General features: G+C 41.5%; 1 protein-coding gene across 1 annotated transcript in view; it reads right to left on the bottom strand.

The window, feature by feature from the left end:
* LOC111520886 (sperm-associated antigen 1) overlaps nucleotides 1–23,389 on the bottom strand; it is a 78,225-nt gene that overhangs the window by 9,924 nt on the left and 44,912 nt on the right. Inside the window, exons 10-14 of the mRNA XM_023183980.1 lie at nucleotides 17,520–17,879; nucleotides 17,030–17,129; nucleotides 10,841–10,993; nucleotides 5,932–6,098; nucleotides 364–496 (exon numbers count right to left, since the gene is read on the bottom strand). Of these exons, the coding sequence (XP_023039748.1) occupies nucleotides 364–496; nucleotides 5,932–6,098; nucleotides 10,841–10,993; nucleotides 17,030–17,129; nucleotides 17,520–17,879 (913 nt within the window). The remainder of the gene's footprint in view (nucleotides 1–363; nucleotides 497–5,931; nucleotides 6,099–10,840; nucleotides 10,994–17,029; nucleotides 17,130–17,519; nucleotides 17,880–23,389) is intronic.

Genomic DNA, 23,389 nt, shown 5'->3' with positions numbered 1-23,389 from the left:
GGTCATTGATTCCTGCTCCTCCCACACTGGACAATGCCCAGGCCCAGCTAGCTGCAATGAGGCCGGCAAGCCAGGAAATGCTGAATCAGAGTTGCACAAGCCAAAACAGCCATGGTCGCTTTTGGGAACCTGGTGGCACATACTATGTCAGACCTCCCATCCCGCCCACACCTCAGGCTTCCAGTCTCTGTAGAACTCCCGCAGTCTCATTTCTTTCAGAAACCCTTGGTTAGGACAGCTTGCTATAGAAATTCCTAGAACCATCACAAAAACTTTGGCAATTATTTGTGTTAATAAGTTACTTAAAATATTTTTAATCAAAACTATTAACATAAGAAATACATAAAGTTACAAAGAACTTGCCTGTTTGTATATATGGCACATTCCTTATTGTTAATCTTTAAGCATTCGCTGTATTTCCTGAGGGCGTCTTTATAGTTTTTGTCATTTACACATTGATTTCCTTCTTCCTTAAGGGCTTTAAATGTTTTTTCATCTATAGAACAAAAAAACAAAAAAGAGGAAGTATTTGTACAAGGACCTCTATGAAACCTTAAGTAGAGCTGTAAGTAAATCCTCTATTGCAAATTAACTTGACCACACAGCATGCAGAGCAAAAGTCTAAATGGAACAAAACTTTGTAGACAAATTAAAATGACAAATAGGCTATAAGTAAAAGTAATTATATAATTATGATACTATTATTTTCTAATTAGAAAATAAGATACAAATGCCATGTGCGGTGGCTCACACCTGTAATCTCAGCACTTTGGGAGGCCGAGGCGGGCAGATCACCTGAGGTCAGGAGTTCAAGACCACCCTGACCAACATGGAGAAACCCCATCTTCACTAAAAATACAAAATTAGCCAGCGTAGTGGCGCATGCCTGTAATCCCAGCTACTCAGGAGGCTGAGGCAGGAGAAGCGCTTGAACCTGGGAGGCGGAGGTTATGGTGAGCCAAGATCATGCCATTGCACTCTAGCCTGGGCAACAAGAGCGAAACCCCATCTCAAAAAAAAAAAAGAAAAAAGAAAAAAAAATAAGATACAAGTAATAATTTTGTCATGTTATCCATCTTGACATGCCATCTTTTCTCTACTAGGATTCTAAAGACAGTAACAGAGGCCAGAACCACCTTAGAGATGGAGAAAATTGAGCAAACAATCCTAACAGGGCTCAGGTGACTATATGACAAGAGGCAGAGTCTCCAGTAAGGCTGCACATGTGAACTAGCAACCCTCAGTGTTTTCTGTCATCTCCATCTATGCTGCCTCACACAGCACTTTTACAGTGGTACAGGAGCACTTCAGACCTCTGGTTAAGCTTGGATATGACAGAACCTGTCCATGAAATGGGATACAAATATCCACAGTGTTCTGCTTGGCAACTATTTTGTGAATAGTGAACACTCCTCTTAAAGCCTGAAGTGAACATCTATCCGGCACCCCAAACTTCCTTGGGAAATCATATCTCTTTCATTCTCTGCTCCTTTGGTTTAAGTGAAGCAAACCTCACTCTAGCCCTAACCTTTGGGATAATCATTTTACTAATCAGGACATCAGTCCTATGGCCATAGTAATCCAATTGTTCAGGGATGGGTCTATAAGAGCTGATAAAATGTTTTGAAAGATTCTTGTAAAATAATTCTTGTTCTTTCCTGTGGAATTTAAGGCTCAAAAGAGGAGCTATTTTGCCATCTTGTGATAAAAAGGGATGGTGTAAGAATGGGGCCATCAGAGCAAGTAAGAGGCCAAGATGGAGAACTAGAATCTCTGAGTCCTTAATCCAGCCATCCCTGCAACCACTCCATCTGTGGACTTGTCCATAGTAAGTGCCCATAAACAGTTTTTTGCTTACTTGAGGCATTATAAGTTGGGCTTTCTGTTATCTGCAATCAGAGTCTGAACTGCTCATTACCAGAATTACAGACTATCCCTATTATCTTGCCGTGAACATTGCTGACACCCTGCTCAGAATCTGTCTCTGGGACCTCAATATTCATTCAGCTATCACCCCTCTCCTATTCAGAGCACATGTTCAGGGAAGGCTGACCTCACGGGTCAAAACCCCAGGTCTAAGCCAGTCAGTGGATGGGGCGTTTCCTCATCAAAGAGATTGGCTCAGGGATGGGCACATGGCCCAATTCAGATGAATAGAATAACAGATTAAAAAGCCTGGGCTTTGAGGAAATGTACTTTCTCATTCTTTTGGTGTTTTTTTTTTTTTTGAGACGGAGTCCCACTCTGTCGCCCAGGCTGGAGTGCGGTGGCGCAATCTTGGCTCACTGCAAGCTCCGCCTCCCGGGTTCACGCCATTCTCCTGCCTCAGCCTCCCGAGTAGCTGGGACTACAGGCGCCCGCCACCGCGCCCGGCTAGTTTTTGTGTTTTTAGTAGAGGCAGGGTTTCACCGTGTTAGCCAGGATGGTCTCGATCTCCTGACCTTGGTGATCCTCCTGCCTTGGCCTCCCAAAGTGCTGGCATTACAGTCGTGAGCCACCAAGCCCGGGCTACTTCCTCATTCTTAATGCCATCAAAAGCAATGGTTTCCCCCTCTCTTTGGACATCGATATGCGCAGATGTAAAGCCTAAAACTGCTACAGTTCTATTGTTTCCTGCTACAGCCTAAGCCTTGATGAGCTGAGCCTGATTTACAGCCTGTCTGGGCCCTTTCAGTGACATGAGCCAAGACCGTCCCTTACACTTTAAGTCAACAGATTTTCTGTTACTTACAACCAAGTTTTCAAACATACACAAAATATTAAAATTTTAAGTTTTAAACCTAGGTAATAAGTTTATCCTATGGAATAATCTGATATATAATAAAAATCCATAAATTAAACTTTTGGATTTTGCAATCTTAAAATCTTCTGATAGATAAATTTATTTTTTTTATTATTTTTTTTTTGAGATGGGGTCTGGCTCTGTCACCCAGGCTAGAGTGCAGTGGTGCAATCTCAGCTCACCGCAACCTCTGCCTCCTGGACCCAAGCCATCTTCTCACCTCAGCCTCCTAAGTAGCTGGCTGGGACTACAGGCATGTGCCACCATGTCCAGCTAATTTTTGTATTTTTAGTAGAGACAGGGTTTTGCCATGTTGCCTAGGTTAGTCTCAAACTCCTGAGCTCCGGCAATCTGCCTGCCTCAGCCTCCCAAAGTGCTGGGATTACAGGCATGAGCCACCGCACCCAGCCAATTTTTTTTGGTAGAAATGGGGGTCTTGCTTTGTTTCACAGGCTGGTCTTGAACTCTTTGCCTCAAGCGATCCTCCTGCCATGGCCTCCCAAACTACTGGGATTACTGCCAAGAGCCACCATGCCCAGTCCCCTAAATTTGTAATGTAAACTCAGAATGTAAACAATAATCTTATTTGTCCCTCTGCACAAATTGTATAAAATGCTAGTTTATTTTTCATCTTTTATTTCAAATCACAGAATATTTCTGCCCATGTTTCATGTTTCAAAAGATCTCACACAGTCTAGGCTACTCATACCTGTTACCCCAGCACTTTCAGAGGTTGAGGCAGAAGGATTACTTGAGCCCAGGAATTCGAGACCAGCCTGGGCAACATAATGAGATCCTGTCTCTATAAAAAATACAAAATTAGCCAGACATGGTGGCACACACCTGTAGTCCCAGCGACTCAGAAGACTGAGGTGGGAAGACTGCCTGAACCCAGGAGGTTGAAGCTGCAGTGAGCCAAAATTGCACCACTGCACCCCAGCCTGGGCAACACAGCAAGATCCTGTCTCAAAAAAAAAAAAAATTCTGACATAATAGGGTCAAATAGTACTTTCCCAATCCTGGTATATAAACCCTGAAATAGAATATTAGGGAAGATTTTGCTGAAAATTTTTCCTCAAGCTTTTATCCTCCAGTGTCTTTAAACCTTTGGTATCCATTCTCACTATCAATCAGTAAACAAATCTGGACAGAAAAATTCAAACACAGTTGATTATACCTGTGCTATGGTGTGCTAACTCACAGCTGTAGATGCATTTTGTTAGTAAGAAGTAGCTCTTATTTACTGAGCAAATGCTTTGTGTCAGGCCCTATTAATAACGGGCTCTAGAAAACTACAGATCTCCATGATTTTCCTGGGACTGCTAGATCATCTACTTGGCAGATGTCCCCTGTCTGCTCTTTCTTGGCAGTAAAGAAAATGAGGGTTCAACACTATCTATCTGGACATCATGGCTCAGGAACCTCAGGGCATCTATAAAATGAAGCACAACTTGGGGACACATATGGAGTTCCTAAGCTTTGTGGGAGAAATGAGGCCTCAGCTGGCTTTAAAGCAGAAGGCAAGGGTGAAGTCACATTTATTAAATGCTTGCTTACTATGCTCAAAGTAATAATGTAGGCACTAAGGAATACAAATTTTTTAACAACTACGATAAAGGCAGAAGGAAGTACCTGCATTACACAGTCATTCATCACTCAACAATGGATACGTTCTGCGAAATTTGTTGTTAGGCAATTTTGCTGTTGTGCAAACATCATAGAGTGTGGCTACACAAACCTAGATGGTATATCCTACTACACATCCAGGCTGTATGGTGCAAGCTAATGCTCCTAGGCTACAAACCTGTAACAGCATGTTACTGTACTGAATACCACGGGCAACTGTAACACAATGGTATTTGTGTATCTAAACACAGAAAAGGTATGGTAAGGGTATAGTACAGTAAAAACACAGTAAAGTTACAGTATTATAATCTTATGGGATCACTGTCATAGATGTGCTCCACTGTTGACTGGAATACCATTATGAGCACATGACTGTATTTATGTTGTGGGGCTTTATTTTATTATTTTAACCATATCAGTCTTACTCTTTAGCCTCATCACATACAGGGTCTACTGTAGAGCTACATGTTATTTAACTTCTTTTTTTTTTTTTTTTTGAGACAGCGTTTCATTCTGTCACCCAGGCTGGAGTGCAGTGACACCATCACAGCTCACTGCAGCCTCAACCTTCCTGGGCTCAGGGGATCCTCCCACCTCAGCCTCCCAAGTAGTTGGGACTATACGCATGCACCACCACAGTTGGCTAATTCTTATATTTTTTGTAAAGATAGGGTTTCGCCATGTTGTCCTGGCTCGTCTTGAACTCCTGGGCTCAAGTGATCCACCTGCCTCCCAAAGTGCTGGGATTACAGGAATGACCAACTGCACCTGGCCTTCTTTTTCTTATTAGTTATGTTAACAATGTTTAAGAGGTTTACACCTCTTAACAATGTTTACTACAGGTTTACACAGTCAGAATATAGACATTTTATATAGACATCTCCATTTATTTCTGAGAACCTCCTTGTGAGACATTTATTAATACATTTCCCTGCCTCAAACCATGCATGGTGGCTCATGCCTATAATCCCAGCACTTTGGGAGGCTGAGCCAGGAGAATCACTTTAGCCCTGGAGTTTGAGACCAGCCTGGGCAACATAGGGAGACTCCGTCTCTACAAAAAATTTAAAAATTAGCCGGGCATGGTGGTATGCACCTGTGGTTCCAGCTACTCAGTAGGCTGAGGCAGGAGTATTGCTTGAGCTTGGGAGGTCGAGACTGCAGTGAACCATGATTGCGCCACTGGACCCCACCCTGGGTGACAGAGCAGGACCCTGTCTCAAAACACAACAAAACAAAAAACCCTTTTACATGTATACGAGTAGGACACAGGAGGTATATAGCAACTTCTTAAGACTATGTAGTTTTAAAGAGGGAGAACATAATTCCAGCACTTTGGGAGGCCAAGGCAGGCAGATCATTTGAGGTCAGGAGTTTGAGACCAGCCAAAGAGGGAGAACGGGGACTTCACTTAAACCTCGGTCTGATTCTAGAATTAATGCTCTTATCTCTCTGCTTTACTGTGAAAGTACACACACAGCTCAAGGTAACCTTGAGAAGAAATGAGTGTAGGCGTCCCCCACCTGTGATGTCCTGCTGGTGATGACTGCTGGAGTCTCCTGCTTGTTTTGAGATCATCTCTGTTGCCGGATGCCAAGCCTGCAGTGGCACAGAAGCAGGCACAGCAGGAATAGGTGACAGCTTCTCCCGCCAATTTGGTCCATCCAGCTCCATTAAAATTCTTGATAGCCTAAAGAGAAAATGAATTTTCTCTGTTGATCATTTAGTTTGCTTTTTATATTACTGAAGGTCAGATTAAGAGTAAAATTTACAAATGCTATGCAAATGTGTACTTCCTTATAGAAAACATGCAATCCTGAGCATTTTCTGTCCACATAAACTGTTTTCAAAAATATTTTTACAAGTTATCATAAATGATGCAACTTAGACTATTTTTTAATCAAAACAAAAAATTAAGACATTTTTAATTTGTTAAAAAAATTTAATGTATACATAATAAACTTTTATTTTTTGAGAAAGTTATAAATATGTTAATAAAACTAAAATTTAGGAGGCCTAGAAGAAATGTCTCCTGTAATATTTAAAATCATTACTAAATTGATAATGTGTTACTCTTGAGAATGATCAGAAGTATTTTAGAATTTCTATGCCCAAACTGTACATTATGATAACCACATTACCAACTACTGTGGTTGACAACAGGTGTACAACACTGGTTGCCAACACTGGTAAGGGCTCGCTGTCATGTGAATAATGCTTTTTCTCAAAACATTTACATGTGGTTAAGATACTCTTTCTTGCTCTGTATTTTTTTCATTTCTATAATTATCAGTTTATTCTTTTGTTTGTTTGTTTTGTTTTTGAGATGGAGTCTCACTCTGTCGTCCAGGCTGGAGAGCAGTGATACAATCTTGGCTCACTGCAACCTCTGCCTGCCGGGTTCAGGCAATTCTCCTACCTCAGCCCCCCAAGTAGTTGGGATTACAGGCATGCGCTGCCAGGCCCAGTTAATTTTTGTATTTTTAGTAGAGACGGGGTTTTGCCATGTTGGCCAGTCTGGTCTCAAACTCCTGACCTCAGGTGATCTCAGCCTACCAAAGTGCTGAGATTACAGGCATGAGCCACCACACCCAGCCCCATCTATTCTCTTTTCATATGAATAAAGATGAAAAAATAAGATACTAGATTCTACTACAAGAGCTTTTTTATTAGTGGTATTTACTGATGGCCATCATAAAATTTAGATTAATATCCTCAGTGATCACTTATTCATTATTTTAAACATACAGAATGTCATAATTAGATTTAAAAACAAAATTAAAAATTATGTCTTTTGAACACATCTGGTTAAAAAGAACTGCTTCATAAGACTGAACTGGTTTACTGGCAATTAGTTAGAATAAAGTCAAGTTAGTTAAATCTAGTCGCATATACTTTTTGTGTGAAAAACTTTTATATTGACATGTAGACAAATGTAATGCACATACTTTCCCTGTAGTTTCTTAAACTTAAATTTCCATAGTGATCTTTGGTTATAATAATTGAATCTTATGCTTTAAGGTAAAAAAAATTTTTAAATTACTGTATAACCACCCAGAATTGCAGAAGAAAAAGAAGTTTGAGAAAAAAGAATTTTCAAGCAAAACTTGTATTACCAGCAGAGAGGAAGGAAGAAGCAGCTGAAAAGAGATGATGTGTTGCCAGGGAATAAATAAGTATATGCAGGGAAATTTAACATATAAGATTCCTGGAGAGGAAGAGAGGAATATGGTTAATGGAAGACAGAAACAAATAAATACAGATGTTTAAATTAAAAAAAAAAAAAAGCTGCTGCTGCTTAATTTTCCATAATGAACTGGAATAGATGGAAAAGCAAGCAGAAATATGGGATTCACAAATAAGAAATAGTGAAAAATTTTAAATAGATATTGTATATAAAAATATACATAGCAAAACCAAAGCCGCCTCATCAACAAAATATCAACAAGAACCATTCAATTTAAAAAAAGAGTCTTAAAAGTCAATTACTTTAAATGAACCTTCTTGAGTACATATAATAAATATAATACAGTCTTCAAAAAGTTAAACATAGTATTACCCAGCAATTCTACTCCTAGGCATATACGAAAAGGAACTGAGAGTAAGTATGCAAACAAAAATTTGTCCATTAATGTTCACAGCAGCACTGTTCACAATAGCCAAAAGGTGGAAATGACCCAAATATTCATCGACCAGTGAATGGATAAACAAGATGTGATATGATATATACATGCATATAATGGAATGTTAGCCATAAAAAGCAATGAAGTACTGATCCATGCTATGCCGTGGATGAACCCTGAAGACATGCTAAGTGAAAGAAGCCCGACACAAATGCCATATATGATTCCATTTAGATGAAACATCAGAACAGATAAACCCATAGAGACAGAACACAGATTGTGGTTGCCAGGGGGAAAGGAAAATGGGGTGTGGCTGCTTACTGGGTACAGGGCTTCCTTTTGGGGTGGTGGAAATGTTTTGTAACTAGAAAGAAGTGATGACTGCCCAAGATGGTGAGTGTACAAAATGCCACTGCATTGTACACCTTAGTTAATTTTATGTACATGAATTCTACCTCAATTTTTTAGAAAAACCATAATGCAAAAAGGTCAGAAATGTCAGTAATCATGGTCTCTCAGACCCATTTCTCCCTTCAACCATTCAGCCTACTATTAATTAGACTTCCTAAAATACCTTTTCATCAGGCCCTCCTGTCTGCCAGATACTTCCGGTGTCTCCCCATTTTCCATTTCACGATAACTTCTAACACTGTGAGAAGATCTTACTTTCTCCAGCTCTACCTTGAAAACTACCAAGCCGAGGATGGGGCAAATTAAAAGCAACAAGCAATGCCCCAAAGCAAAGGAGTGAACCCTGTCTTCTCTGTTTGAAAATGCACTCATTTTTATTGAGGACGTCTACTGGACACAGACATAGGGGCAGTGCAGCAACAAAGATGAAAAAACACAATTTCTGACCTCAGGGAACACCTGCTAGAGCCACAGGAAAAGAATTTTACACAGAGAGACAGCAAACCTAAAAACAATATGGAAGCTGGGTAATAAAAGAGGGCCCAGTGTTATGGGGGCACTGAGAAAGGAACCTAAGGCGCACCTATGGAGTAGGGAGACAGTAGATTAGGGAAAGTAGTTTCCTAGAGGAGGCAAGTCCTTTCCTGATAGATGAGAAGGAATTCAAAGACAAAAAGGAGAAAGGGCCTGCAGGCACATAAAAGGAAGCAGCAGATGGCACCCTGTGGGGTGGCTGTGCAGGGCCAGGTGAGACTGCCTGATCAAGGCCAAGGAGGCTCAAGGTCAAGGAGACTGTGGGTGCCAGAGGTTCAGTCTCATCTCACCCCATCACAGATAATGGATGTATGTCCCTTTCTTCTAGGCAGGCTGGGATCAGACAGGTTCCCTGTGACTACCAAGAGAGCAGTTGTCAGCTCTGCCTATGTATCTTTCCAGCAGGGCTGGGACCACATGGGAAGGTAAGGTCTGATTTTAAAACTTACCTTGAATTACCATTCTCATTTTTGACAATTTTGTTTAAGGTCTCTTCACATTCTCTCAGCATCCTTCAAAGCCCCCTCAAGTGCTCTCTCCACAAGTTCAGCCCATACAGACACAGGTGGCGTGGTCGCTCTGTGATCCCTTCCCCCAGCCTGGGGATAAACTGCTGTACACTGTTTCTACCCAGCTATATTCTAGTGTACTTAAAGATGGAGATCATGTCATTTTTTCCCTTTTTTTCTTTTTTGAGGGGAGCAGGCCGTGGTCCACTAGACCAGCACAGGATACAGTGTAACATATAAATATTTCAGATGTTACACTTTAAGCAAATGGGATCAGAAAATATCATACATAACTAGAAATGTTATCCAACTAGTAATTTTTCAAATTTCACTGGAAAGCAATTGATGAAGTCTGGAAGTTTTTACCTTCCCATTCTCATGCTGGGGGTAAATAGGTCATAATATAAATTAAATCCAAATTATTTGCTATTTCACCATTATAAATTACTACTCATCCTAGATAAGTGTCTATTTACAAGGGCATATGACAGAAATATCCGGCAGGCTCATGAAGATATCTGTTTTCCTCAGGAGAAACAACAGATATGTTTCCACTGTCAGATATGGTGCCAATGAACACCTGCAAATCCTGTGGGAGGAGAGGATTCAACACAGCAGTTTTCACCACATTTTTGGATCTTATTCTACAGCTAGTACTGATTGATTTACTTATTTAATTTTAATTTTTTTTTTTTTTTTTTGAGATGGAATCTTGCTCTGTTGTCCAGGTTGGAATGCAGTGGTGTGATCTCAGCTTACTGCAGTCTCCACAGCCTGGGTTCAAGCAATTCTCCTGCCTCCTGAGTAGCTGGGATTACAGGCACCTGCCACTACACCCAGCTAATTTTTGTATTTTTAGTTGAGATGAGGTTTCGCCATGTTGGCCAGGCTGGTCTCAAACTCCTGACCTCAAGTGATCTGCCCGCCTTGGCCTCCCAAAGTGCTAGGATTACAGGCATCAGCCACCGTACCCAGCTACTAGTACTGATTTTATGATATCAATGTAAATACCTTCTTATCACCACATATATTTAAGTAGCACATATGAGTTATATCCTGTGTTACTAAGACCAAAATATATATATATATATATATATATATATAGATTGAGCAGTAATAAATAGATCAGAAAACAAATGCAAAGGCATTATAGAACAACTCAGAATGTATTAAGGGAGAGTCAGAAATTAAGTTAAGGAAGAGAACCATTTGATGTAATGGAGTAAAAGAAGGCAATCACTGAGGTGATAAAAGTAACTGAGAACACAGCTATACTTTGACATGTTCTTGAAGGAGGGGAAGGGAAAAACCGTACAAAACAACTAGATTTTAGGTAGCTGCCTCAGATTAATTACCTGTTAACACTGTCATTTGCCAGCTGGAGTCCACAGTCTATCTGCAACACTGTTTTATAATCCACGTAAGCTTTCCCATACTGCTCTAGAGTTTCATAGGCCATTGCCCGCCGCAGAAGAGGTTTCATTGAGAATGGATGAAGTTCCAGAGCCCTAAAGAAGACAAAAATATTATATACCATTTGTTTTGAAAAATGGTCTTTCGTTTATACTTCAGTGAATAGATACTGCGTACTGAACTCTCAAATATGTACACATCCGAGACTTCGTCTTGGGAACCAGGCAACATGCCAGAAAGGCAAATCCAGAGTAAGACAGCAATCACATTTGTGTTCCTTTCTTTCAAACCAGTAGCAAAGCACTCTGCATTTACTCTTTCCCACTGAGGCGGGAGCTCCCTGGCAGCATGCCCTGGCATCCCCAGTCCCCTAACAGAGCAGCATGGCACAAGGCACAGAGCAGGGTTTCAACAGATTCTTGTCGTTGACAGATTAAAAAGAAAATTCTTATTTGCATCTATGTATTTAATAATAAAGTACAGAACCATAAAAGTTGCATCACATTTTGAAAATCGGCACCCTAAAACTCACTAGTTTATTATGATTCACTTGCTGCAAAAGGGCTTCAAAAACAGACCAAAAGGGAATCAAAGAACTAAACATACAATGATTTCTTCTAAGTCATGAATTTTCATCTTGCATGTTTTAGTCTATGAAGTGTTTCCAATATCACTAAAGATGTATCTCATGGTTGTGTTTTTTGGTTTTGTTTAAAGCTACTTCAGCATTTAACGTACTTCATTATATTCTGAAGTAAAACAGTAAAAAAACCGTACATATAATCCTCGATTTACAATATGGTTATGTCCCAATAATCCCATGGTAAACTGAAAATATGTTAAGTCAAAAGGCAGCACAGAGTCTTTGGTTAAAGAATCACCAGTGCTTAAAGACTGAAACCTTGTGTATCCTTTTCACACCATGGTAAAGTTAAAAAACCGTAAGTTGAACCACTGTAAGTTAAGGACCATCTATATTTATGAATGAAAACTATAGTACTCTTGGTTTTAACAAAATCAACAGAAGCTGCAAAGAAGTCCTCCATGCAGAGATCCTATGAAGAGCCTCCTTTCTATATAACTACTAACTAGCATCTGCACCAGACTGTCCACATTGAAGATTCTGGATTTATTCTTTCAGCTCATGCTATAAGCAATTAATATATCAAGTAGTTAACTTTCCAGGAAAGCATGAGCAAGGGCTGCTTTCTTTAACTTAGTTTTTTTCCAATAGTCTTAGAAATCTGCTGTTTATTCCTGTCTACAGTGATTCAGCAATGAGGAAACATTGACAGAGTATCTGCTATGTGCTAATCACTGTAGACTTCCCCATCTAATCTCACAACAAACCTGTCAGGTAAATATTAATATGTTCATTATGTGGGTGAAGAAACAGAAACATGAGGAGTGATGTGCCCACAGGTCAGTTCTTTCTAAGGGAGCTTCGTGAAGGCAAGGGCATTGCCTGTCCTGAGCACTGCTATATTCCTAGTCCCAGATCAACACCTGGGTCATGAGAGGCACTTAGCAAACTTCTCCGTGAGCCCTCAAGAGCCTATACTCTGCCTAACGCAGTACACACAGAAACACTGCAAATGAAGGAACTCTCAGTCATCTGCCACTCAGACCACTCCCCACATCATACAGATGCTCAGCTGCACTTGTGGGAGCCCTTCTGGCGTATCATAGAAATTATTCTAGAAATGCTGTCAAACTTAATCTGCTTCACTTCTCTGAAAAAATAACCAATTTCACTCTGCCTAGGTGTTAGGATTGTGATTGATTTTAATGATCGTCTTTGTGCTGTGCTAGTTTTTTCTTAAGTTTTCTATAATAAGTAACTGGTTTTTTTAAAACAGTAAATGGATCTGTCACCTGTACCACTGCCTTAAATTTAGTTTAGTTTATTGTTTAGGTAATATTAACTCTATGAGCAGAGTCACAACCATGCGACTACCTTCACTTCACAGAAGACTTCCAATGACCAAGGTGCCATTTATCTATTCAAGATGGCCTTAAGCCAAGCTTGGGATCTAAAATTGATGAGATGATGTATTTAATTTTTAGCACTTTCTGCCCAGTAAATGCAAGATTTTTTTCTTTAACCACAATCCTACAAATGAATATGAACTTATTAATAGAAATTCCATTAAGGAAAAAAACCACCCATGCATAAAAGTAAGCACAGAGAACTTTTGAAGCAGAGCTTACAAAAGAGGCTATCTATTCAAGGTGACACAGTTAAGACTCTAAAGAATCTTCTAATTTCAAGACTGTTAGAGTAGCAAAGATAAGAAAAAGCAGAGAACTGGCCAGACATGGTGGCTCAAGCCTATATGTAATCCCAGAACTTTGGGAGGCTGAGGCTGGTAGACCACTTGAGGCCAGGAGTTCAAGACCAGCCTGGCCAAGACGGCAAAACCCTGTTTCTACTAAAAAAAAAAGTACAAAAATTAGCTGGGTGAGGTGGTGCACACATGTAATCCCAGCTACTTGGGAGGCTGAGGTACAAGAATCGCTTGAACCCAGGAGGTCCAGAAGCTGCAATGAGCCAAGATCATGCCATTACACTCCAACCTGGGTGACAGAGAGAGACTCTGTCTCAAAAAAAAAAAAAAAAAAAAAAAAAAGAAGAAGAAGAAAAAGAAAAAGAAAGAAAAGAAAAAGCAGAGAATTACTAGGCAACATTAAATACAAATAAATTTGTATTTAGTCTGTTGAAATGTCCTCAATGGAAAGTCACCAAAAGACTTTTGGTGTGGTTTAGATAAATCAAAAAGGTTCTGATAGATAAGAAAAGTGAAGTTTTTTCTTTCTCAGTGTTTGACTCCTGATACCACTTATCTGGTAATAAGAACTTTTGGGCCAGGCGCAGTGGCTCATCCCTGTAATCCCAGCACTTTGGGAGGCCAAGCCAGGTGGATCACTTGAGGTCAGGAGTTCAAGACCAGCCTGGCCTGCAGCGGGTGAAACCCCTTCTCTACAAAAAATATGAAAAATTAGCCAGGCGCAGTAGCAAGTGCCTGTAATCCCAGCTACTCGGGAGGTTGAGGAAGGAGAATCACTTGAACCTGGGAGGCAGAGGTTGCAATGAGCCGAGATCGCGCCACTGGACTCCAGCCTGGGGGACAGAGCAAGACTCAGTCTCAAACAAACAAACAAACAAACAACAACAACAACAAAAAACTCATAGAACTCTCCAAAGAGCAAAAGACAATTAACTGAAAAACAAAAAACAAAACAAAACAAAACAACACAAAAACTCCCTTTAACATGTATGCAATCTATTTGAATATAGTCACTTGAGCTAAAAAGATGTTCACAAAAGCAGAGTGGCTTCTCTGGCCTTAAACAAGATTGAGAATCACTGCTTTAGTGTAAAATCACCCCCTGCTGGGCCTCATCTCCATTTCTGTTACACTGGGATTGGTAGGCCAGCTATCAAATAAAACATCTGAGTAGATCAGTCTCTACGGAGGTCAGCACCAACCAGCAAGGCCAGGTTCCTTGCCTAGAAAACAGCTCTTAAGTTAGTTAGCACAACCTACCTAAACCAACGTCCACTTCCCTCTCAGGCGAGCCATCTCCTGCCCTCCCCTAGGACAAGCCCCCACTCTAGCTTCCCTGGACACCATGGCTGGAGTCCCATCCTTGACTTTCTCCTGTGTCTACACTGAAATGCAGCCAATTTTAGCCAGTAAATGTTCATCGCCTTAGAGGATCTCAGGTAAGGACAACACAAATCCACTCTTCTGCAGCAGCTCTAATGTTAGGGGTCTCAAGTTTTAACTAAAGTGTCCTGACCTCCCTCACTGTGGAAAGGCCTAAAACAAGTCTGAAGGGTTATGTATTAGAACCAGACACTTGAGCTCAAAGGATGTTGGCTGCAAATCACCACGGGCTTGGTATCCAACAAATTCACATGGTCTGGTCTGTTAAGAGCACTGGTAAAAGCCCTTAACAACTGGCTCTCTGGGTAAAGAAAAAAGAGGGGTGGGAAGCCCAGATTTGTGGCATTTGCTAATTTCATGGTATTAAATGGTATCCCACCATGGCAGATTTCAAAATATCAACTTGACATCAACCAGCTCACAAAATCCTGAAAAATGTAATAATTAGCAAGTATGAGCCAACACAACTGAGGATGCGGTCTCATGTCAGGCCAAAGAGAATATAAGTATTACTCACTTCAAATTTAGATATGTAAAACTGGCAAAAAAAAAAATCCAAGTGCCTCAAGGCCTTCTTTTTAAACTTAGGCACAGATACTAGCAAGCTTTACCCGTATCAATAAACTGATACAGTCAATGAAAACAATAATAAATTACTCACCTTGTAAACAGTGTCCACATAATTTACTGTTCAAACTAGAGTTTCTGAGAGTATTATATGAGACAACATGGGTAAGCCAGAGTTGTGTTAATCAAACTAGGACATGACTTCTTCTTTTGGGCTTCTTATTACTTAATGGTGGAAAACAATGTTTTATTTATGTAGATATTTACCATCCAGGCAGGTAACTTATTGAGTACCATGGGTGACTAATATGCTTTGAGGGGTACAAAGCTGTGTAAGACATGGTTCCTCAGAGGCTACCAGAGGCTGGGAAGGGTAGGGGGAAGTGGGGGACAGGCAGAGATTTGTTAAAGGATACAAAATTACAGCTAGATAGGAGGCGCAAGTTCTCGTATTCTGTAGCACTGTAGGATGACTATAGTTAACAATGATAGTTTCATATATATGTATACATATGTATATGTATACGTGTATATATGTGTATCTATACGTGTATACATATATACACGTATACATATACTTCATATATATGGATCTGTGGATATATATGGATAACTTCATATATATATGGAGAAGTTATCAGGCTTCTCCAGTAGTCTAGGAGTAATATGAAAAGAGCACGAATTAGGGCGGTAGCAGTGGAAATGAAAAAAGTTTGCACAATCTTCTATAACTCTCTTCATATATACACACACACATATACACATATATACATAAATATACATACATACACATGTATGCGTATATATAAATATGTGTGTGTGTATATATACGTAAAGTTTACAGTAGAGTCTCTTGTCTGTTGCCCAGGCTGGAGTGCAGTCGTGGGATCTCAGCTCACTGCAACAATGTCTGCCTCCCAGGTTCAAGCGATTCTCCTGCTTCAGCCTCCCGAGTAGCTGGGACTACAAGGGTGTGCCACCACACCCAGCTAATTTTTGTATTTTTAGTAGAGACCAGGTTTCATCATGTTGGCCAGGACGGTCTCAAACTGACCTGAAGCAATCTGCCCACCTGGGCCTCCCAAAATGCTGGGATTACAAGCGTGAGCCACTGCACCTGGCCACATCGTATATATTGAAGCATCACCGGTACCCCATAAATATGTACAGTGATTAGTTGTCTATTAAAAAAAGAAAACACATGGTTCCTAACCTCAATGTGTTTAAACCCCCTTCAGTGGATAACAGGACTTAGAGGTGTGACCAAGTGTCAGTGTAGGTGTTACAGACCTGCAGATGACCAGGAAGTCTGGGGCACCCAAGAAGGTAGAGAGAAGGGGTAGCTGAGCAAGAACTTCAGAAGCTAAGATATGCAAAGGGCATTACCACCATTAGGGGCAACCTGGGCAAGGGCTCAGAGAACAGGGTGGGCGAGAGTAAGCAAGTGGTCCAGTACACCAAATGGAAGCAGAAACTTGCTTGGAGGCAGTGTGGTGACAGAGAAGTTTACAGTTATTTCGAAGCCAATACTGAGCCATTAAAGGCCTGATGGAAACAATCTGAACAAAGTAATGTTTCAGGAGAGTTATTCTGATGCCGCAATGGATTGGAATTAGTTATCAGGTTTCTCCAGTAGTCTAGGAGTGATATGAAAAGAGCACGAATTAGGCAGTAGCAGTGGACATGAAAAAAGTTTGCACAGTCTTCTATGACTCTCTTCATATACGTGAGATAATTTCTGATTTTTATGTGTCAATCAATTAACATACCTAACATACCATAAAGCTCTTAAGAAATTAGATCCTTAGGCAGAAAATTCAGGATCTTGGATATTGCATTCACCACAATGAAATTATAACAATCTCTTGACAAACCTGAAAAAGTGCAGTTTACCTGTTACAATCTTGAATGCAGCCACTGCAGTTTCCTTCTTTTAGGTAACATGCTGCTCTATTTGAATATAAGATACTTAGATCATCTGCAATTTCACTTCCTAAAAATCACATTTAATTAAATACAGTTAAAATCCATTAGCAAGATCACAGTTCACCAGAATTACAAGACGGCCGAGGTCTCCGGTGGGGTGGCACTGCAGTCCTACAGACTGATCATGCAGAACTCCGCAGAGCTGCTACCCGCAATAGCCACCAAGGGAAAGCCCGGCGGGGACGGAGGCAAATGTGCCTGGCCGGGAACATGCCCGCATTCCAAGGTGCTGCTCACTGAGGTCAGGTGGCACGGCGCTCTTAGTCACCTGGGAGGAATGCAGCGATGCCGGCGCCTGTCATTCAGGAGGCGGCAGCGCCTCTCCCACGGGGCCCCAGGGGGTCGGGTGAATCGCAGCGCGAGGGACCCGGGAAGCAGCGGGGCGCGGCGCACCTACCTGCCGGCTCCAGGAGCGCGATTGCCGCCGAATACTTGCCGGCCGCCTCGGCGAACTGCCCGCTTCGGAACAGCTCGTTGCCCTGGCTCTTCAGGCCGGCGGGGCTAAGCGGGGCGGCGGGGTTCTCCGCGCCCAGCCCGCCGCCCGGATGCCCGGTGGCGCCACCGCCCGCCGCCGCCGCCGCCGCAGAGGCCCGCCGCGGGCTCCGCTTGTCCGCGCCCGCCGCCGGGGTCTGGCCCCGCCGCGGCGCGCCCCTTGCCGGCCGCTTGCCACCCTCGGCTTTGCCAGTCAGCTTCTTCTGGATGTTGCCCATGGCGCACGGCTGGGCGGCACGCGCGGCTCCCGCCGGCTCCGCGGGCTCTGTGGGGAAGTGGATGCGGGAAGTGAGGGTTTGCATCACTGGGAACAGCTGCCGCGGAGGCCACGGGGGCGCCCGGCGCGGAGGGCGGGCTCTGGGGAAGCCGGGTCGGGCACCGCCCCTGCGGGCGGAGCTGGTGCTGGACGACCTCTGCCGCCCGTCCGCCCAGTCCGCGCCCTCGGGGCCTCTGCGGCTTCCTGAGGACTAGGTTCCCGTGCTCCGGCCAGAAACCTACCCTGTCTGTAACTGTTTAAGCGCTGAAGGGCCTGTGGCTGAAAACCGGCACCTCAGAGCCATCCCCTTCGTCAAGCCCGCCTGTCCAGTTAGAGCTTACAAAATACGTACTTTTTTGAATGGAGTTGCAAAAACTTGAATACAATTATAGTACCTAACACGGAGGCACCTTTCCTTATTTTAAAATATTAGGAGAAAAAACATTTGAAAGAAAAATAAAGCGTAAGTGATTTTTAAGTCATTTTAAAAGTGAATTTAGCAAAAAAGTCACAAATTAGGCACCTAGTTTTTAAGCTTAAAGGGAGCCTTAAAAACAGTAAATTTTCCATCCCATTGCCTTATTCAAACTAAAAATTTCTTTGATTTTGATTAGGAGTTCGGGTATTAATAGCTTTAATATTTGTTGAATCTATTTTTAAATATGAAAAGGATGTATAAATATTTAATTTATGGTGTCATCAATATTTAAAACAAAGCAATTAATCATTTCAAAGCACTGTTAAAACGTACTTAAATATAGAGATTTCCAAGCTTTCTCTTTTAACTAATTCTTATCTGATTCTTAATGGATATATTTTCCATTCTCTTTCATGAATGGTAAAGCCAAGATTTTAAGCATACAGACAGAGGGAATAGAAAAGCACAATTATTTAAGTGAAAATCAGTGGGTGATCACCTTAAGACAAGCATCAAGTATAAAAACACATTAATAAATACTGTTTCCTATACAGCAGAATAACATTCAATTTGGATCACCAGCCAAAGGGATCTTAATGAAAACAATAAAAAATATTTTGCTATAAAGATAAATCTTCAGATTAAACCCAGCAGGGTTATTAGAGTAAGGCTCCAGTTTTCATCTGGTTTCTGTTAGTCAGGTTCTCCACCAGAAACTGGGTGAAAGCACAAAAGTCAGGGTCGGCAGAAACAATGGTCAGCTTGGTATTACTTTCCACCCCTTTGTACAGTATCCCCTCAGGTCTGACCAATACTATCACGGCAGTTCATTTAGAACTAATATGGGTCACAGTTATCCTAATACCAAGTATTATCATTCCCACTTTACAAATGAGGCAACAGAGAAACAAGGAAGAAGCTAAGGAATGCGCTCTAGTACACAGAGCTAGAAGCCAGCATAACTCGGATTTGTTTTTATTTTTATTATTTTTATGTATTTATTTTGACACAGGGTCTTGCTCTGCTGCCCAGGGTGGAGTGCAATGGGGCCATCATAGCTCACTGCAGCCTTGACCTCTGTGGCAGGCAATCCTCCCCTTAGCTTCCAGAGACGACAGGCGAGAGCCAGCCACGATGTCTGGCTAATTTTTAAAATTTTTTATACAGATGAGGTCTTGCTGTGTTGTACAGGATGGTCTCAAAGTCCTGGTCTCAAGCAGTCCTCTCTCCTTGGCCTCCCAGAGTGCTGGCATTGCAGGCATAAGCCACTGTGCCCAGCCATAACCCAGATTTGAACGGAATGCAAAGCATTCTTTCCTTAAGACTGAAATGGCCCTGAACAACTCTAATAGTCTCTGGACAGGTAAAGAGAGGCCCAAACATGAAAGACTTGTGAGTTCTGTTGGGTGTTGGGATACCCATGGGACAATGCAGTGGAGCTGTTCAGGGGGTGGCTCCACATGTAGATCAGAGAAGTGGCCTTATCCAGAGACAGTGACTTGGGAGTTACTAATATATAAAAGTTTGGGGCCAGGCACGGTGGCTCATGCCTGTAATCCCAGCACTTTAGGAAGCTGAGGCAAGCGGATCACGAGGTCAGCAGTTCGAGACCACCCTGGCCAACATGGTGAAACCCTGTTTCTACTAAAAATACAAAAATTAGCTGGGCATGGTATCGGGTGCCTGTAATCCCAGCTACTCAAGAGGCTGAGGCAGGAGAATCGTTTGGACCCCAAGAGGTGGAGGTTGCAGTGAGCCAAGATTACACCATTGCACTCCACCCTGGGCGACAAGGCAAAACTCCATCTCAAAAAAAAAAAAAAAAAAAAAGTGTGGGTGTGGAACTGGGCAAGGTGGCTTACTCCTGTAATCCCAGCATTCTGGCAGGCTGAGGCAGGATGACTGCTTGAGGCCACTAGTTTGAAGCAAACCTGGGAAACATAGCAAGACTCCATCTCTACAAAAAATAAAAATAAAAGTTTGGATATGGATGGGATCACTCAAAGGCTCACAAGGATCCCTGAGATATACTAACACGTAAAGGATGAACAGAGGAAAAATCTACAGTGTAGGCACAGAAATGCCTAGAAATGAAAGAAAAAAAAACAGGAGCGCATACTGCCTCAGAAACACCAAGAATAGTTTGGGAAGAAAGAAGTCAACAATAACAACTATCAAAGGAATGAATGGCCAATAGTGTAGCCTCAAGTAGGGTAGTGTGAGCAGTTGATAGACCAAAAATCCTCAGCAAAATACTAGCAAACAGATTCAACAGCATACTGAATGGATTATACCCCATGGCCAAGTGGGATTTATCCCAGGAATACAAAGGTAGTTCAGCATTAGAAAATCAATCAATGCCAACACACCTCATTAACAGAAAAAGTGAAGAATTGCATACATGATCCCACAACTGATGCTGAAAAGGCATGACAAAATCCAACATGCTTTCATGATTAAAAAAAAAAAAAAACTCAGAAAACTAGGAATAGAAGTGAAATTCCTCAACATAATACGGTATATTTATGAAAAACCCAGAGCCAACATCACATTCAAAGATAAAAGTAATGAAAGCTTTCCCCTAAATATCATCAACAAGACAAGGATGCCCATTTTCACCACAGCTATTCAACACTGTACTAAAAGTTGTAGACTGATCAATTAGGCACTAAAATGAAATAAAAGGCATCCAAATTGGAAAGAAAATAAAACTATCTCTATTCATAATTATATGATCCTATTTATATTTTAAAAAAAAGAATCCACCCCTGTTCACCACCCCCACCAAAAAAAAAAACTACAGCAATAAACAAATTCAGCTAAGTTGTAGGGTATAAGATCAACAAGCCAAAATCAATGCTTCTATACACTAGCAATCAACAGAGCAAAAAGGAAATCAAGGAAACAATTATATTTATAATAGCATCCAAAAGAATAAAATATCTAGGAATAAATTTAACCAAGGAGATAAAAGTATTACTTTAAGAAATTTTTAAAAAGACTTGAATAAATGGAAATATATCCTGTAATCATGGATAGGAAGACTTATTGTTATTAAGGTTAAAATGTCAATACTACTCAAGGCAATCTACAGATGCAACACAATCCTATCAAAACTTTTTGCAGAAATGGAAAAGACAGTTCTTAAATTCATACAAAATTGAAAGGAATTCAGAATAGCCAAAAAGATCCTGAAAAAATAAAGCAAAATCAAAGGACTCTCTTTTCTCTCTTTTTTTTTTAGACAGGGTCTCACTTTAATGATATATTAGTCAGGGTTCTCTCTAGAGGGACAGAATTAATAGGATATATATATGTAAAGAGGAGTTTATTCAGTATTAACTTACACAATCACAAGGTCCCACAGTAGGCTGTCTGCAAGCTTGGGGAGCGTGGAGAGCCAGACCAAGTCTTGAAACAGAAGAACTCGGAGTGTGATGTGATGTTCGAGGGCAGGAAGCACCCAGCACGGAAGAAAGATGTAGGCTGGGAGGCCAGTCTCTCCTTTTCATGTTTTTCTGCCTGCTTTATATTCGCTGGCAGCTGATTAGATTGTGCCCACCAGATTAAGGGTGGATCTGCCTTACCCAGCCTATTGACTTAAATATTAATCTCTTTTGGCAACACCCTCACAGACATACCCAGGATCAATACTTTGTATCCTTCAATTCAATCAAGTTGACAGTCAGTATTAACCGTAACAACCACCCCTTGTCAACCTGAACCCATATACATTTCCCGAGATTATACATAATCTTCAAATAAAGACAATAGTAAGGTCATAATTATACCTAACATAATACAACTGTCCTTTGTACAACCAGAAATGCACCAATCCCCAACCCAAATACTATAACATAAAGTGAATAATACTTAAATGCTGATATGAAGTCAATCTTATGTCACATGATAAAGGAAAAAGGAAATAAAATGAAGACATCTTCTTAATACAAATGTATACCTGCACAAACATGTTTTTAACAAAAGGAGAGAATACTCATGACAATTACAGTCCCCGTTTCTGCAGCTGGTCACGTGGTCATAGGTGGTATTGATGACTACCTTCTTCTACTACCCATTCTGTATTCCTTTTGCCTTCAGCAAGCACCTCAGCAGGTCGTGGTTTTTTTTCTGATGGAGTGCCCCAAACCTTCATTCCTGAAGGGTCTGGGCCATTTGTAGTCCTGGCTGGATTGGGTTGTTGCAGTTTCCCATTGACCTTAATCAGAGGACATAGTAATACTAAGAGACGCCCTCATGGATCTCCTGCATTCCATGCATACTCTTCCTTACCTCCATTGTGGAGTAGACTGATTTCATCTTGAGAGTCCAGGTCAATCACCCCAGCCAACACTGTGACTCCATTCTTAGCTGGTTGACTTAAAGGTAGGAGGAGCCCAAAGTGTCCAGGTGGCAATCTTAACTTCCAGTTTAATGGGATCATTGTTGTGTCTCCTGGTGGCAGCATTCCTCCCTCTGGAACTAAGACCTCTAGGCCAGCAGAACGTAATGTCACAGGAACAGGAGGCAAACATTTTGCTAGTGGATTACTAGGGGTGATGGTGAGTGGTACCACTTCCGAAATTCCCACCCCTTGATTCCTGGACCCATGAATCCTGACTATGGGAGGAAGAGTACCATATATTGGACACTGATTCAGAGCATACATGGCCTTCTGGAGAACTTTGCCCCAGCCCTGCAAAATATTGTCACCTAGTTGATGTTGTAATTGTAACTTCAAAAGGCTATTCCACCATTCTATCAATTCAGCTGCTTCAGGATGATGGAGAACATGGTAAGACCAGTAAATTCCATGAGCATGAGCCCACTGCCAAACTTCTTTAGGCATAAAGTGAGTGCCTTGGTCAGAGGCAATGCTGTGTGGAATACCATGATGGTGGAGAAGGCATTCCATGAGTCCATGGAGGGTAGTCCTGGCAAAAGCATTGGGTGCTTCCTCCAAGTCCCTGACCATCCAGCCAAACCATTGGCTACAACCCATGAATCAGTATATAATCACACATCTGGCCATTTCTCCTTCCACGCAAAGTGTACAACCAGGTGCACTGCTTGAAGTTCTGCCCACTGGGAAGATTTCCCT

The sequence above is a fragment of the Piliocolobus tephrosceles genome, chromosome 7 (assembly GCF_002776525.5).
Source record: "Piliocolobus tephrosceles isolate RC106 chromosome 7, ASM277652v3, whole genome shotgun sequence".
NCBI classification, from domain to species: domain Eukaryota; kingdom Metazoa; phylum Chordata; class Mammalia; order Primates; family Cercopithecidae; genus Piliocolobus; species Piliocolobus tephrosceles.
This window is presented reverse-complemented; position numbering and strand designations above follow the sequence as displayed.